The sequence below is a fragment of the Alligator sinensis genome, unplaced genomic scaffold, assembly GCF_000455745.1.
Source record: "Alligator sinensis unplaced genomic scaffold, ASM45574v1 scaffold559_1, whole genome shotgun sequence".
Taxonomy (NCBI): Eukaryota; Metazoa; Chordata; order Crocodylia; family Alligatoridae; genus Alligator; species Alligator sinensis.
In genome coordinates, this window is record NW_005842251.1 from 649782 (window position 1) to 665670 (window position 15889).

The 15889-nt window shown below is 47.1% G+C and overlaps 1 protein-coding gene across 1 annotated transcript in view; it reads right to left on the minus strand.

Moving 5' to 3' along the window:
• The window catches only part of LOC102387945 (VPS10 domain-containing receptor SorCS1), a 292562-nt gene that overhangs the window by 84813 nt on the left and 191860 nt on the right, over positions 1–15889 (minus strand). The window contains exons 9-10 of the mRNA XM_006027558.2: positions 8975–9154; positions 3744–3890 (exon numbers count right to left, since the gene is read on the minus strand). Coding sequence (XP_006027620.1) covers positions 3744–3890; positions 8975–9154 — 327 coding nt within the window. The remainder of the gene's footprint in view (positions 1–3743; positions 3891–8974; positions 9155–15889) is intronic.

The window sequence follows — 15889 nt, forward strand, 5'->3', positions numbered from 1 at the left end:
AGGCCTAGCTGCTCCAAATCCCAGCCCCATGGCATAGCAGGGTTGGAGCAAGGCTGTTGCTTTTCAACGATAATGTAAGTTGAGGCAACCCAGGGTGAAAGCTTTACTTCAGGCACCATTTGCTGCATGGACGGGAAATAACAGACTGGTTCTATTAGTGCAAGGGAAAAATGGGGCAGGGCTGGGAAGGGAAAGGACTGGTATGAAATGATAGGGGGTTATCTCAATTGTACTTTGGGAGGCCAGTCAACATGAGAGCCTCACTGTGCTAAGTGCTGTGCATACACCTAAGGAAAGGATGCCCCTTACCCCAAAGGGCTTACAGAGGCTAGTGCATATACAGAGAGTGAAATGGTGATTTTAACATAGAGACAAGCCATTATGGTGCATCCTACCCCCCCAAGCATGTGAATGCTCTCATGGTACAACTCACACCAATAACCCTACCTGCTGAGGTGTTGAATGGCCACCTCCCTGCTTATACCGCATTATAAAAGCCAAGCCACACAACAAGAGCGTGTCTATTATAGCTGTTTTGAAAGAGGTGCCCAATTCCAGTCGATTTGCTTCGAGTCCTATGTAAATTTGGCGTTATTTTTACATCTAATTATTTAGATATATATTACATACTACATATTGCAGTGGTTTTTGATTGTAATGCTAATGCCTTGACCAACACACAAACTTACGCCGTCTAAAACACACAGTGCAAATCCCCCTCCTTCTCCTTTTTACTACGGGAGTCTCTGTAGTCATGGCTACATTGCAAGAGTAGAGAGACGTCTTCCTGAAGGCTCCCCCAGTGCCCTGCTTACATCTGCAAATAGCTCGCTCTCCCCACCTAGCGTGCAGACTCTTGCAATACGCCATTCCCAGATCCAGCTACCCTTGCTGTCTTTGAGCCTTGTTGCACCTTACACTGTGAGCCGCTGCGATCGGTGTTAGTGCCAGCTTGGAGCAGTCGCACCCTTAGTCAGGGAACGTTTCTAGACTCTGTCCCACCTGCATAGCTGGCAGGGGCAAATTAATTCATAGGCAAACTAGGCACATGCCAAGGGCCCTGAGCTGTGGGAGGCCCGGTCCTTCCCTCCGTGGCGGCGGTGCAAATGGCCCCATCCACCTCCCATCCCACAGATGGGAAGCCCTCCAGTGTCCCAGGATCTCTCACATCCCCACCTTTATGACACCTCCCAGCTACAGCTCCTAGTCTTGCCCCTGCTCACCAGGCCCCTAGTGGTGAGTCCTAGCTGTCAGGGTCAGATTAACCCTGTAGTGGGCCCTAGGCAAACAAACTCGTGGGCTCCAGGCTGGTCGAGAACCACCCCCCCTCACTCCAGCACTGCCGCCTGCAGGGAGTGGGGCTCGGAGAAGTGTTGCCAAGTCTCACGAGAAAAAAAGCAATGCTGCCTTTAAAAACAAGCCCAAGACAAGCCCAATACATTTCAAAGAAAGGGGAGTGAGGGTGGGAGAAGTGGGGGGTGGGGTGGGGGGCAATAGTTATGTTGGGGTGTGTATGTGGGAGGAGGATTGTAGGGGCAGAGTGAGAGTGTGTGGGGTGTGAGGGAGGGTGGGGGTATGTGGAGACCCCTCCCACACTGCCCCCCATGGTGCACAGCCTTTGCCACCAGTGGTGGCTGCCCTCAGGGCCCGTGCAAGCACCAGCACCCCATGTCTCGTGTCTCCAGCCAGTGCTGTATGACGATAGAGGTGGGCAGCGGGGCTGCACTTTTCACCCTCGCACTAGGCTCCGCACAGTCCACATGCAGCTCCACGTTACCGAGGGAAAGCCGTGCGGGCTGGATCCAGCTGCTGTCCCTGCCCCCTGCTTCCCATGACCTGCCCCCACGCTGCAAATGAGCAGTGTCATGCATGGTTTAATATGCAATGCATGCCATCGGTGGGGCCACAAAGAGGTTTGAGGCCGGGGGCAGGGAAGGCAGCGGCTTTGGGATTTCCCCAGTAAAAGGGTACTGCACAGAGCTTGGTGTGAGAGCGGCGGACAGTGGGGCTGTGCTCCTCACTCCCACCGTGCAGCACTGGCCAGATCCATGCCTAGGCCTGCACGGGCTAGAAGTGCCCCGAGGGCTGCTGATGCTGGCAGCACAGGCTGTGAGCCATGTGCGGGGAGGATGTGTGGGGTCCCCATGCCTCCCATCCTCCCTCACACCCACATACTGCTTCACTAGCCAAGCTTCACACTCCCGTTGCCCCCATGGGCACAGGCTCTGTGCTCCCACCCAGCTGCAGTGCTCCTCCCCACTTGCCCTTTCCCTCCCCAGTGCCCGGAGCAAGCCGCAGGCTGGGGAAGGCATGCAGGTTCCTGGGGTGGCAGCAGCATCAGCCCCACCTGGAAGGGAAGGGAGGTAATAAGGCGCTAAGATATCAGAGACATAGGGCCTTGTTACACATTAATTTTAGGCAGCTCTTGGAGCTCTTAACCCCTGGACTGTCCACGCATGAATACTTGAAACTAGTTTTAAGCGCACTTTAGGTGGCTTAAAGTTATGCCACTCCAGGGCAGGTTTATCTCTGATCCATGTCATCCAACTTGTGCTCCATTAATGCACAGCCAGTCCCTACCAATGAGCTGCCCAAGTTATGGTCCTCCAGCATGCCAGGAAACTGTGTCCCCTCCCTCACCCTCCTGTTCTGTGTGGACTTTCTGCCCCCTGAATTCTAGTGCCCAAGGGGCAGTTTGGGCATCAAGCCAACTCCCCTTCCCACCCCTGGGAATCAACCCCATGCAAAGAGCCCATAGAGAATATGCCAGCTAGGCAAGTTGCAGGCCAGAGATGGGGCGAGAAGTGGTGGCTAAGGGGCTTTGGGAAGAAACATGGTAGGAGGCCATATTGGATCCCCATGAGCTGGGGCTTCCTTCCTGGGTCAGGGGCAATAGCTCCCAAGAAACACCTTCCCTCACCACTCCCAGCCATCCCAGGAGGCATGACCGGCACCCCACACATCCCAATCCCAAGTCCCACTTCATAAAAACACGAGGCTTTTAAAAAAATGTACTCCTCTTTCAACTTTGATTGAAAAATAACCCCCTATCATTTGATTGAGATAACCCCCTATCGTTTCATACCAGTCCTTTCCCTTCCCAGCCCTGCCCCATTTTTCCCTTGTGCTAATGGAACCAGTCTGTTATTTCCCGTCCATGCAGCAAATGGTGCTTGAAGTAAAGCTTTCACCCTGGGTTGCCTTACATTATTGTTGAAAGAGGAGTAAATTTAAAAAGGAGGAGTTGAAATTTCTTCAAAACTTTTTATCTTATCCTTCAATGGCTGACTTCCTTCACTTCACCACTTGTTCCCCACTTCCATTTCATTATGCATCCCCATCCCATTCACTCTCTGCCTCCCAGCTTCATGTTCCCCCCGCATTTCTCACTCACCCCATACTTCAAGCAGGGACAGAAACCTTATGTATGTATGTGTATATATATATGTGTATGCCTGTATGTATATATGTATGTACGTATATAATAGGGCCACCTATGGACTTGCTATTAAGATCCTTGGAGACACTCTTACTCATTTGCCAGTGATCGCTCATCATATGGCTGTTGGCATAAATCACTGGCTGCCCAAACATGGTTGCGTTGTACCCCAGCATCCTGCGTGCCACACAGTATCTTCATGCATCCATGCCCTATTTATTTTTAAGAGCTGGTGTCATCATCACATTATTACTTAGAGGAATTTTTTCCCCCCGTTTCCTCCTACTCTAAAACATCAACTTACCAGGAGGCAGTGAATAGGGTTTCCTCTCAGATCAGTGTCGGGAGCCTGTAGCAAATGCCAATCTCTCCCTTTGTTGTAGGTGATGAAAGTTTTCACTTGGTTGTCAATCTTCTTGTTAGCCAAGAACATTCCCTTTATCCCTGCTACCTAGGAAAAATTGACATGGCTGAAAAATATGTCAAGTTGACTCAGATTCTCTATGCGTGCATGTAATTACCTGTCCAACCCAACAGGGACTCAGTTGAGACATCAGCATAAAGAACTCTAGGGCAAGAAATTACCAATGGGTATCAAAATAAGAAATTTATGGAGCAATAATGAAATAACATAGAGGAACAATATGGCTGGAAAAGTTATAGATAGGAGAGAAAGCTTTAGCAGGAGCATAAGAGCATGCAATGATATAAGCAACGGTAGTAGGTGGCAACCTCATTGTTTTGTAACCAGAGAGCCCCTTAAGAGATGAATCAGACAGAATACATCCATTTGCCTTTCTCCATTTGGAGGAAACTATGGCAGGTGTTGTTTTGCATAGAGAAGAGTAATGTTGGACTATTCTGCGTTTCATGAGCAACTTTCATCCAAGGTCCTCAAAGTGCTTCATAATCATTGCTTTAGAAACCTTTATAACTCCCCACATATAGGTGATTTGATACACATTTTGAGCAGGGAGAAAATAAGGCACAAAGGGAACTTCCTTGAGATCCCATGGAAAGTCAGTAGTAAAACCAGAATTACGAACTAAAGCCTTTTATTCTTATGCCTGTATATTGCCCACAGGGCCATACTCCCACCTGCCTATAACCAAACACATCTGGCAGTTGGGAAAAGGTGCCGTGTGCGTTATTAAGGGGACGAACACACAAAGTAATGTTGGGATCCAGCTGGAAACACCTTTGTTTTGCAAAACATGCAAGGCCAGATATTCCTTGATGAAGTGAAAAAAAAAAAGAAGAGGGGCCTCATATAAGTCCAGATTCTGATCCTTTTGCTCACGATAGGTAGTACTTCAGTGGAAGTATTCAAGGAAGGCCAGATATGGAAATCTTTACTCATTCTTGGTATGAATATTAAGGCATTGGTGCTGTAGGCAAGGTGGGCACACTCGGGTTCTTAAAATGATGCCAAACAACACCAGAAAAATTATTATTTGCTAAAACAACCCCCTAACAATATGTGTTTTTTAAATGTGATCTTTAAAACTGACTTGCTTGTTTTCCAAAAATATCATCTGGGGTTTCCCTGAAGAGGCAGAAAGGCACCCAAATGGGCAGCAGATGCCGCATCTCCCAGTGATACAGTATAAACAGCTGCGACTGAAAATGTACCATGAGCTCAGGTAACCCAGGCTCAAGCCAATAGCTCCATTTGTCCATTTTTCCGTTCATGTCTGAAAAGGGGTGTATTACAGTCCCCGAGAAATGCCGGCCATTAATGATGAAAAAGTATTTTTATACATCTGGTGATAAAATTCAGAGGATTTCAAAACAAATTTTTCTTTTTGGTTCCAGGCATGGGTTGGGACTTGGGCTGTGTCGAGATGATCAGGGGTGTGCGCTTGCAGGAGCACGAATAGTAGCGACACAAATTTGTGCTGCTACTTTGTGCTGCAGCATGTGCCAATGCAGGTGCCCTTTGTTGTGGGTGGTGCCCAGCTCCTCCTAGCTCCAGGCCAGGCTCCATGTGCTGCGGTCGGAGAGGGGGGCTGGTTGGGGCAGAGGGTTGCCGACTCCCCACATCTCTGCTTGCTGAGGAGTCCCCATGCTGAGTGGCTGGCTGGGGTGCCTTGAGATGGGGGAGCAGGCAGCTCTGGGCTGGTGTTCCCCTTGTCTCCTCGTGTTGCCCGCTCCCTTGTCTGTATTTGTTCCAGTGCACGCTATTTTCGCATGTTTTGCGTCACTGTTTTTCCTGTTTTTTTGTTGTATTTTGCTATTGGCAAATCCCAATAGCAAACGTTGCCCCCACACTGCAAGTAGAGCAGTGTCATGCATGGTTTAATGTGCAATGCATGCCATTTGTGGGGCTGCAAAGAGGTTTGAGGCTCCACAAACCGCACATGCGTGCACATCTGGACGTGTCCTGAGAGTCTTTTCTAGAGTAAGCAAAATATAAGTTATATTGTAAGCTTTGGACAGCTTTATACTGGAAAAGACCCCCACACAGAACACATACAGCCCCGCATGGAGAGATTCACACATTGTGTACAGATTCACAAGGAGCGCACATAAGCAGCACACTGCTTATATCCCCACTATATGCACCACCTGAACAGAGATCAATATGTGAACATGCACTTCATGCCCACGTACATTGGAGATGCATACACGGTGTAGATAGGCGCTCCAGATATACTGCACAAAATCTGTGCACAATCCAAACTGATTCTACAACTCATTCATGCACAACCCTCAAATCCTGAGTGCAACTACAGATATGCCAAGGAGAAACATGCTCTGCACATATCCTCTATCTCCACACAAACCACAACCACAAGCATATGGAGAGGGCATGCAAAGTCTGCGTAAATCACAGACGGATTATATTCTGTGCATGCAGGCACACACTATTTCACAAGCATGTCACATGCAGTGCACACTTGCAGACACATACTGAATCATAGAATCATAAAAAATTTAGGTAGGAAGGGACCTCAGGAGGTCACATCTAGTCCAACCTCATGCTCAAAGCAGGGCCAGCCCCAACTAGATCATCCCAGCCAAGGCTTTGTCTACCCAGGTCTTAAAAACCTCCAACGATGGAGAGTTCACCACCTCTCTGGGTGACCTGTTCCAGTGTTTTACTACCCTCTTGGTGAAAAAGTTTTTCCTAATCCCTAACCTCAACGTCCCTTGCTGCAGCTTGAGCCCATTGCTCCTTGTCCTGTCATCTACCACCTCTGAGAACAGTCCAGCTCCATCCTCTTTTGAACCCCCCCAGTTGAAGGCTGCTTTTAAATCCCCTCTCCATCTTCTCTTCTGCAGACTAAATAAGCCCAGCTCCCTCAGCTTCTCCTTGTAAGGCATGTGTCCCAGCTCTTGAACCATTATCGTTGCCCTCCTCTGGGTTCTCTCCAATCAGTCCACATACTTTCTACACTGGGGCCCCCAAAATTAGACATCCTATGTGAACATGTGAACATACAACTCACATGCACAGGGCAAATACAACACCCACTCCAGGACCATCTACAAGCCCTGCATAGAATACAGACTCCATATAGTACTAAATTCCCTACATTAGATAAACCTGATTCCCATCAGAGCCACAAACAAGAGAAAAAGACCCCAACTCCTACCAGAGGCACAGAAAACATACTTAACACACACTGTATACACACCAGCAATGCCCAACCCCATCCCCAGGACACTGGGAGTTTTACCGCTCCCCTATACCACACCTACCCACCAGAAGCAGGCCACTGTTACTGGTCAAATAAAAAATATTTCTTCTTATCCTACTCAGCAGATCAGTAATGATCAGTGTGAGCAGGTACTTTCCATGGGCTGGATTCAACCCCCTCCAACCAGCCTGAATACGGGGTAGGGCAGAGCTCTCGGGAGTTGCGTAGGAGCCAGATTCAAATTCGGAAAGGTACCGACTGGTCCCTGCCTTGCCCTGGCTCCCTTGTCCTGGCTTGAATACGTCATAAGATCCAATCTGGTTCCTCTGATGGAGTAGATTAATCTAGGCTGTGGGGCTGACCTAAGATGCCTAGGCACGCACCCCTCGCTGACACCGGACCAGCTTCCGCAGCCCGCACGACATCCCAAACACCATCTCCTCCTCCCCAGGACCCACGCTGCAAGTACATCCTCTTTCCTAAGTGCTGCTGTCTCCACACGAGCACTGGCTTTGCATGATTTCTACCTCTATTTAATTCATCTCTGCATTTTCTTCCTCTCTCTTCTTCATCTCCATTTCCCTCTAAGCATTCATCCTCTGCAGCAGCCCTACTGGGAGATCCATGCTGGATGGCTTTCAACTCCCTTCCAGCCAGAGCTTTAAATTGAAAAGAAGGCTGGTGCCAGGGCCCGTGTCAGCCAATATTCTTTCTCTCTAGGTAATCAGCAGATACGGCGCCACCGGTCTGATCACATCCATTTCACTCCAAGTTTGCAACGAACTGTCAGCCTAATAAAACAAAGGCTTTCCTTTCCCCGTGAGATGTAAGACACCTTTACATAATGCAGCGAAACCACTCCTTGAATTGACAGTAATAAGAGGCAACAGCTTTTCCATGGGCTGCCAAAGCTGCAGATAGATGAATAATAAAAAAAAAACAACCCTCAGGATGATCAGGAAGTCATGTCTGCTCTCCCGCAGTTCACCTGCATTTGTATAACACCCACTTGGGCTTTCTACATGGACATCCCAAGGTGGCTTGTTCAGAGACAACCCAGCCTGCAAAGCTGATATGCACGAGTGAAAGAGGAAGAACAGAGACAAGGTCGTTGTTTTTACAAACACTTGTTAGCATTCGGTGTCATTCAACCTACTTATGCCATGTGAAAGGACCACGGCAGTGTTACAGGGCCCTAAAAAGCCCAGTTCCAGCTGAAGATTTTCCCATTAGAAGATGACTACCCTCCAAAGACCTTTTTTGCACCATCTGGAACAAAAAGGGAAAGATCTGGGGTCTGGAGGGATATCTCAGGGGTGAGGCCATGGCACAGCAGAGCTATGGTGATTTGACACAGCTCAGTGGCTCAAACAGATGGCATCTCTTGGGCAGGCTCTCTGGGTGAAGCTATTGCAATCCCCAGAGCAGCTAAGGATCATGAAGATGCATCAGGGCAGCTTGGTGCCTGTTGCAACCTGGAGCAGCAGCACTGGCTCCTGGGTGTCAGCCTGGCCAGTTGGCAGCAGCAGCTATTATTTTCCCACACCCCCACGACGTCACTGCTGCTAAAATTCCTCCTTTCCATGAGCATGGCATGGACTCACCTTCCAGATCACACGCGGAAGTTCAACAGTGAATCGTCTTGCACTTTCAATCTGCACCTAACTTGCACAAATGTACAAAATCTGGATTTTTTATTTTTTTTTTAACCAGACTCATTGAGATCCTTGGATAAAAGGGGCTGCTCAAGCACAAAATGACCTGATGATGCCCAATGACTCAGCTTTTCACACTTGTTCTGCCAGACCAGACTTGTTCCTCACAAAGGCAATTTTCCTGGCATCCCGTGAACACCCAGGATGGCAGTGAGTCATTTGCACTTGTGACATACCTCATAGAGGTCAATCATCACATTACCCTCCAGCCCTCGGCTACTCTTGACATTCTCCAAGGCCAATGTAAAGTAGACCCCCCGGGTATCAGATATATAGAGGTTGTAGGTATCGTTCTGGTTCCACTCTTGAACGGCTGCAAACACCTGATTCTCGTCTGTGCTGATAACGTGCATATCCTGGGGAAAGAGCACAGAAGGATATTACTGTAGGGCAACCCCACTGTATTTCCTCCGGGGCTAAAGCTTGAATCCTGCAAAATCAAGAGATGTAATAACAATGCCAAAGTCTAATCAGAAGTTGTAGACAACATTCGTGTACATCGCACATCTTCTCTTCTGAATATTTTACACTTTTTCCTTTCTGCTAGTTTGCAAAGCAGTAATTAACTGAGGAGGTGTTAATTGCACATTTAGACTGGCAATACTTTTAAGAAGTGTTGCATGGTACCAGTGTGTGGGGGGTTTTTTTCCTATTGAAAAATGTATATTGCTAGTGCTGCTTCCCCTCACCCCCCCCCACCCCCACTTGCTATGTCTCAAACAACAACAGCAAAAAAAACTTTAAAGGAAATCACTGTACGTTACAGATCTAATATAAGACAGCAACTTATACCTTCAGTGTACATTACAGATCTAATATAAGACAGCAACTTAGCTCCCATGTAAGGCACAAAAAGCAGAGGTATAAGAGTTGCTGGGAAATGGATAGATGAAGGAATTATGGGGTGAAATTCGGCAGCTTGTGTTGCTATTTTTGTTATTTATTGTTTGCAATTATACTAGCACCTAAGAGCCCCCGGCATGGACCAGGATACCATTGAGCTGAATGCTGTGCAAACATATAACAAAGACAGCCTCTGCCACAAGTAGATTAAATGATCATAATAGCTTTGGGGGGCTTTTATCTCAATGAGGAAGAGGGAGAAAGGGGAATCCAGATTTTCACAATACCAGGTGATCCCCCAAAGATCTGAATGCTCTTCTTCATTTGGGTAGGTATCCTAAAGTTTGGTTGCGTGTTTGAAACTCAGCCAGTTAGTTATATATGCAAAGCTGGAACTTTATCAGAAAAGACATTCTCTAGAAACTGGCACTACCTCCTGCTTTGGGTAATTCTGTTAATGCTACAAAAATTTGCTTCCCGGTAGGTTTTCAAGCATCCAGCTGGTGCCCAGAAGGGTGAGCTGAAAATAAATGGTACAAAAATAGTTCACACAAATACACACATACATACACACACACACGTGTGAATGTGTCTACACATTCATTAATGTGCTTTTGCTAATGTGCATTATATTTAGTACCTCCACTGTGAGGCACTAGAGAAAGGCACATTACCCTATTTTACTGCACATTAGTGAACGCGCATGATTTTTTTCTGTGCCACTTTAATGTGCATTAAAATAGGCTAATGCACATTAAAGTGCACATGTAGACGTGCCCTGTGTGTATTGTATATAACACAGACACACACACACATTGATTCACACTGAATGTTGCAGTAATGATTAAGAACATTCATTTTTCATCTAACCCAGCTTTTCCACTCCTAGATTTTTTCTCAGAGCAGATAGCCGTTTACTTGCACATGCTTGCTTCCATCACAGTGAAGTGCATCTGATAAGAGTCTGGTAATTCAGAGAAACAGGATGGTGCCAATTCTGCGGTGATGTGAAATGGGGCTTTTCTCCCTGGGCTTGCTGGAGTTCAGATGTTCTTAGGCATGTCTGCCTCCACAGACCAACATTTTTTGGAAAGCAACTGGTAGAAGGAAACCAGCAGGGTGCAAAGAGAACAACTGAGAGGGACATGAAGAAATTCAGAATATGATGGCCAGTGATAGAATAACAGCTGGTAGAAAGGAGTGGGGACACTTCCTTGTAAGCTCCACATACTATATGGCATAAAGGACACTAAGCAAGCAAACAAGTGAGTCTGCATGTCCAGGACCACGCACAGACACACCCATGGACCCAATATCATAGATATAATGGGCCAGCATCTAGGCACCTAAGTACCTAAGTATGATTTTATTCCACCCTGCTCGAGTCCCTGTAAACCAGGGGTGGGCAAAATGGTGGATCTGGCCAGCAGCTGAACTCCACTTCCCAGCAGTCCCTGCCCATGTTGCTGCAGCCAGTTTTCAAGGAGACCCCAGGAGCAGAAATGGTAATTGGGATCATGAAGTTGCAAGAGGTATCTCAAAGCCAGAGATGTATCAGAGTAGCTTGGTGCCTGGAGCAGCCCGGAGCAGCAGCACTGGCTCCTCCAGGTGCGGGGCCAGGCTTTCCATGGAGAACAGCCCCAGAAGCACTGGCGGGGCACATGGCTGGGCACGGATCGGCTCTGGGACTGGGATCTTGCAGCAGTGGCAGCATGGTCCAGAGCCAGGGCAGAGCTGAGATCCACTGCCTGTGCACCCTTGCCTGGGCTGTACGAGCAGTGGATCACACCTCTGCCCTGGCTCTGCACCATGCTGTCACTGCCACAAGATCCCTGCCTGGAGCAGCTCCATGCCAGTCTCCATGGAAACGCTGTCACAGCCCCACCACTCCTGGGGTCTCCATCATGGGCAACTGGTGCCTCCCAAGTTGGGGAGTGGGGTGGGCCCAGATGGCCAATAATGGGGGGTCCCCCTGCGGCCAACCACTGACCGGACGGGGTGGTCCCTCAGCAGCCAATCGCTGCTGGCACTTCTGGTTTCACAGCTGGCACTTCCAGGGAGTGCATGGCCGATCTCAGGGGGTGCATGTGCACCACATGCACCCCCTATGCATCACCAAAGGTCTCCATGATAACTGGCTGCAGTGACATGGGCAGGGGCTTCTGGAAATGGAGTCTGCCACAGGCCCTATCTGGACTTTGCCCACCCCTGGTGTAAACCCATGTATGCACCTGCTTTGGTAACACATTGTCATGTGACCATTAACACTGGGTTACAAAACAAAAGCAAGGAGAAGGTGAACCCAGCCACCTTTTGTATTAACTGTGTTTCGGGGACGTGATTAGGTGGAATAGCATCGCTCTGGGTCCCCTAAAAGATGCAATGGAATCTAGCCCCTATTGTATCATTCGGATTGGAAGTAAAGCCAGCGGTATTTTGTGTATGAACTATTTCATGAAGGTTATGACATTCATGGGACTTGATCAGGGACCTGAGGAAGCATGCTTTATATTCAGAAGCTTGTCTACATCAACCCCAACCATGCAGCTGGTCCAATAAAAGATATGAGAGACAAGGAATGTTGTGGGTGATGTCATTCCTGGATCATCACAGCTACAACAGCACGCCAACACCGTTAATTCATCAATGTTACTATTTTTAATCAGTAATATATTCACCAAATGGGGTTTATTTTTGCTAGTCTTTGACCAAATCCAGGGAAAGTAAAAGGCAATTTCATGAGCACTAGTGAAATGACTATGACAATTAATTCACTGAATACTCTTCTTTCTGATTTTTTACATGATCATGTTCTAAGATCCATGATGATGGATACAAGTCTTAAGAAGAAAGAATATGCAAGCAGCAATTTAAACCTCACAGACTGTAGACTGAATCTAAGTAGGATGTAACAATCGCAATAGCTTTTCTCTGGACTCATTTAGCTTGACCTCTGACACGGACCTGTACTACATATGCAAGCAGTGCAAGTGCATGAAATATGGCAATAAATTCCATGCATCGGTTGTGCATTGTATCAGCCAGTAGAAAATGTTAGATTTCAGCTTATGACCATGAATACGAAACAGCATGTTAAACAGACGGGAGGGGGCAGATGAATCCTTGTGCTAGCTGTGCTACACACAAAGGTTGTTGATGACTAATTGAGTCTGGATGTTGTAGCTGAAGCCAGCTAGAATGGGGAGTGGATTCCCTTTACCATTACTGCTCTACCAAAGCACTTCAGTGGCCTAGATGTAGGCGAAGTCAACTCACTGCACCTCCAGTGCCATGAATTTATCCCCACTTGCACTGAAGGCTGCTCCCAAATGACCCAGCTGTAAAATGGGTACCTGGCCATTTAGGCTGGAGAGCCAAAAATGACAGGATTCAATGCTAGACCCATTGCTTCCTTATTGTGCCATTGGCTACAGAAACTGCTAGCCCAATGGGGCATTAGGCTCGGGAAGATCTGTGAAACCTAAGTCCCTAAGCTGTTGTTCCTTAGACTTGCCATCCAGTGGTAGTGTGAAAGGTTTTAGGGGGGTCCCAATCCAGATCCTCAAGGATCTGTGCCTAGGTCAGACTTAGCTCAAGTTCTGGGAAAGGAATTTAAGAATCAAATGGGGAGAAAGACTGAATCCCTTTCCAGACCCTACAGAGGGTTGTCTCAGACCTAGTTAGGGACACAGATGGAGAAGTGAGAACAAAGCTGACTTTGGCCTATGAACTGCAGTCTACAAGGCTCACTTTCGCCTATGAACTGCAAATCACCCAGGCTAAATACACTCTAAGTGTGTCCTATCCACTCGTGAAGGCTTTATTTTGGAGAAGTCCTGTGGTTAAATATCTCTTTGAGCTGCAGTGCCACCATTGGGATTTCTTTTTAGCCCAATCCCTTCTCCCCTGTTCCACCAAATCTGCAGGTACCAGCCTTGGCTCTCTCTCCTTTTTACTGGTATCTTCCCACCCTTGGCTTACAAAAGCAAACTTGGAGTAAACCCCATTGTCTAACCTAGCAGGAGAAAAGCCTGCAGGCTAACCACACACGATAACCTTGCAAAGCAAAGAGGCACAATGCCTCATGAGGATGCCTGATCAGAGCTCATAGCTTTCTGAGAACCCAATTATCCTGGGCTGCTTTTCCTTGTGTAAGTAGTTTACATTCATTTTATGCCATTTTCTGTTCTCTGCCCAATATATCACCAGGCTGATGTATCAACAGAAGCAGACCTGCCGCAAGGAACTCCAGCACCAAATGATACGCCCCTGATTCATCCTGACAACACAATAATTGCTGCATATTTCAACTGGATAAATACTACAGTGAAACCCCTCACTACTCCATGAAGGGGACTGGATAGGGAAGCACCATCAATAAAGATGAGCCTTCCTAAAAAAGAGACAAGTAACCCTCACGCTGAGAAACAAAGAGAAGAGAAACTTTTCTTCTAAATGGCAGTATCTATGACAGTGGTTCTCATCCTTTTTCAGGCTCTAGGCATCCCTTGTGAGAATCAAGGCACCTCTCAGAAAAAGCCACTTCTTAAGTTTCACTCTTTTTTATACAATGGAAAAAATAATAGAGCAATTCCCCTGTTCCCCCTACTCAGAAAGGAACAACACAGGTCAGGATGTGTTTGACACTATGGATCCCTATTTGAAATCCCTGGGTTTCTCTTGTGAATCATGTGTAGGTGTTTGTACACCTAGCGGTGCTAGTACTGATCTGTAATTACCCCTTTTAGGGGATGTCTATGGATCTGACTATAAGAGCCATAAAAAGTTTCCCACTCTGCAGCTCTTCATCGTGGATTATACATTAACATGCAGTTCTACCACCTGCCCTTTGTGTCTTTCCAAAGACGAGAGAAAAAACAACATTATGCACACGAATTTGATTGGGTCTCTCTGAAGGGCTAAAGGCCAACACTCTCTGAATTGCTAACACGCAGCAAATGCCCTTTTCTCGCTTGGTCAGGGAACTTTTTCCTCCCGGCAAGTTTAATAGCAGAAATGTAATGCCTGATTTAACCTGTCAATTGTGGGGACTGTCAGCTGTTTTTAAGTTTCTCTACTTTAGGATTTTGGTGGCTATTGCTTCCTCTATAGGGCTGTGGTTACTGGGATGGTAAGAAGGCACTCGTTTAAAATGGATGACATGCACAGAGCCTTTCCACTGCTATTAATCTTGAGTTGGTAATAATGAGTTGGCTTTAGGAAAGCCTGTTTTGTAGGCCTCTTGGTTTATAGATGGGCAGGCTAATTCAGGTGCAGTTAGAAGCTGAAGTTTTATCTAAAAACAGGGTGTATTCAAGTGTTTCCATGGAAATATTATCAAGTATACACATGCCCTTCCAATGACTTAGTTTGTTCCCATGATAGGAGCCAGCAATGGGAACCATATTGCCATGACATGCAGAAGATGTTCATGATTGCTGCAGCAGGGTTCATAACACTATGTGCCTCAACAAAGACCTAGAGACACCGTCTCCAGAGCTAAGACAACCTTTACCTAATGCAGTTCAGAGCCCATGGCTGATGAGTCTCATGTTCAGTGTCAATACCTGCAGGCAATGGCAAAAGAAGGGGCGGGACAGCTGGGATTAAACTGCAGCAGCCCCGATTTAAATTACATTTGGGGATGAAAGAGGTGGAACTTTCCTAAGTGTACACACAGCAAAGCAATAGAATAGGCCTCCTCAGTAATTTGTAGAACCTCCTTCATTGGATATTTCCAAATAAAATTTGGATAGGCATCTGTATTGAGACATTTAGGAATCCCTGCATCTGTGCTTGTGGTTAGACTGGATGAGACCCCTTCCAGACCTATTCTGTGAGCTGAAGTATGACCCATTAACCAACTCACGGCACAGAAGCCATCAGGCGTTCGGTGGCAAGACCATTCAGTGGTGCAAAACCAAAGGAAGGGCCATGCAGAGATGAAAAGCTCAGTGTCCTGTTCTGCAGTCTCAGTGAAATGCACTTGGAACGAACCACTAGCCTCATTTATCCTACTTGAGTCCCATCCCTTAGCTGGAGGGGATGAAAAATAAATCTAGGCATGAAGAAAACTGTTTGCTTCAATTCCTTCCGATAGTGCAGCCCTTTGTACATTTTTAATAAAGGAAACTCTCCTGCTTTGATAGCAGCATCCCAAACAGATGTGTTTTTACTGTACCCGCTTCCACGCCAAATGCAGCTTTTCCTCCTTTGAAGATGTTATGAGATTGCACATATCACACTCT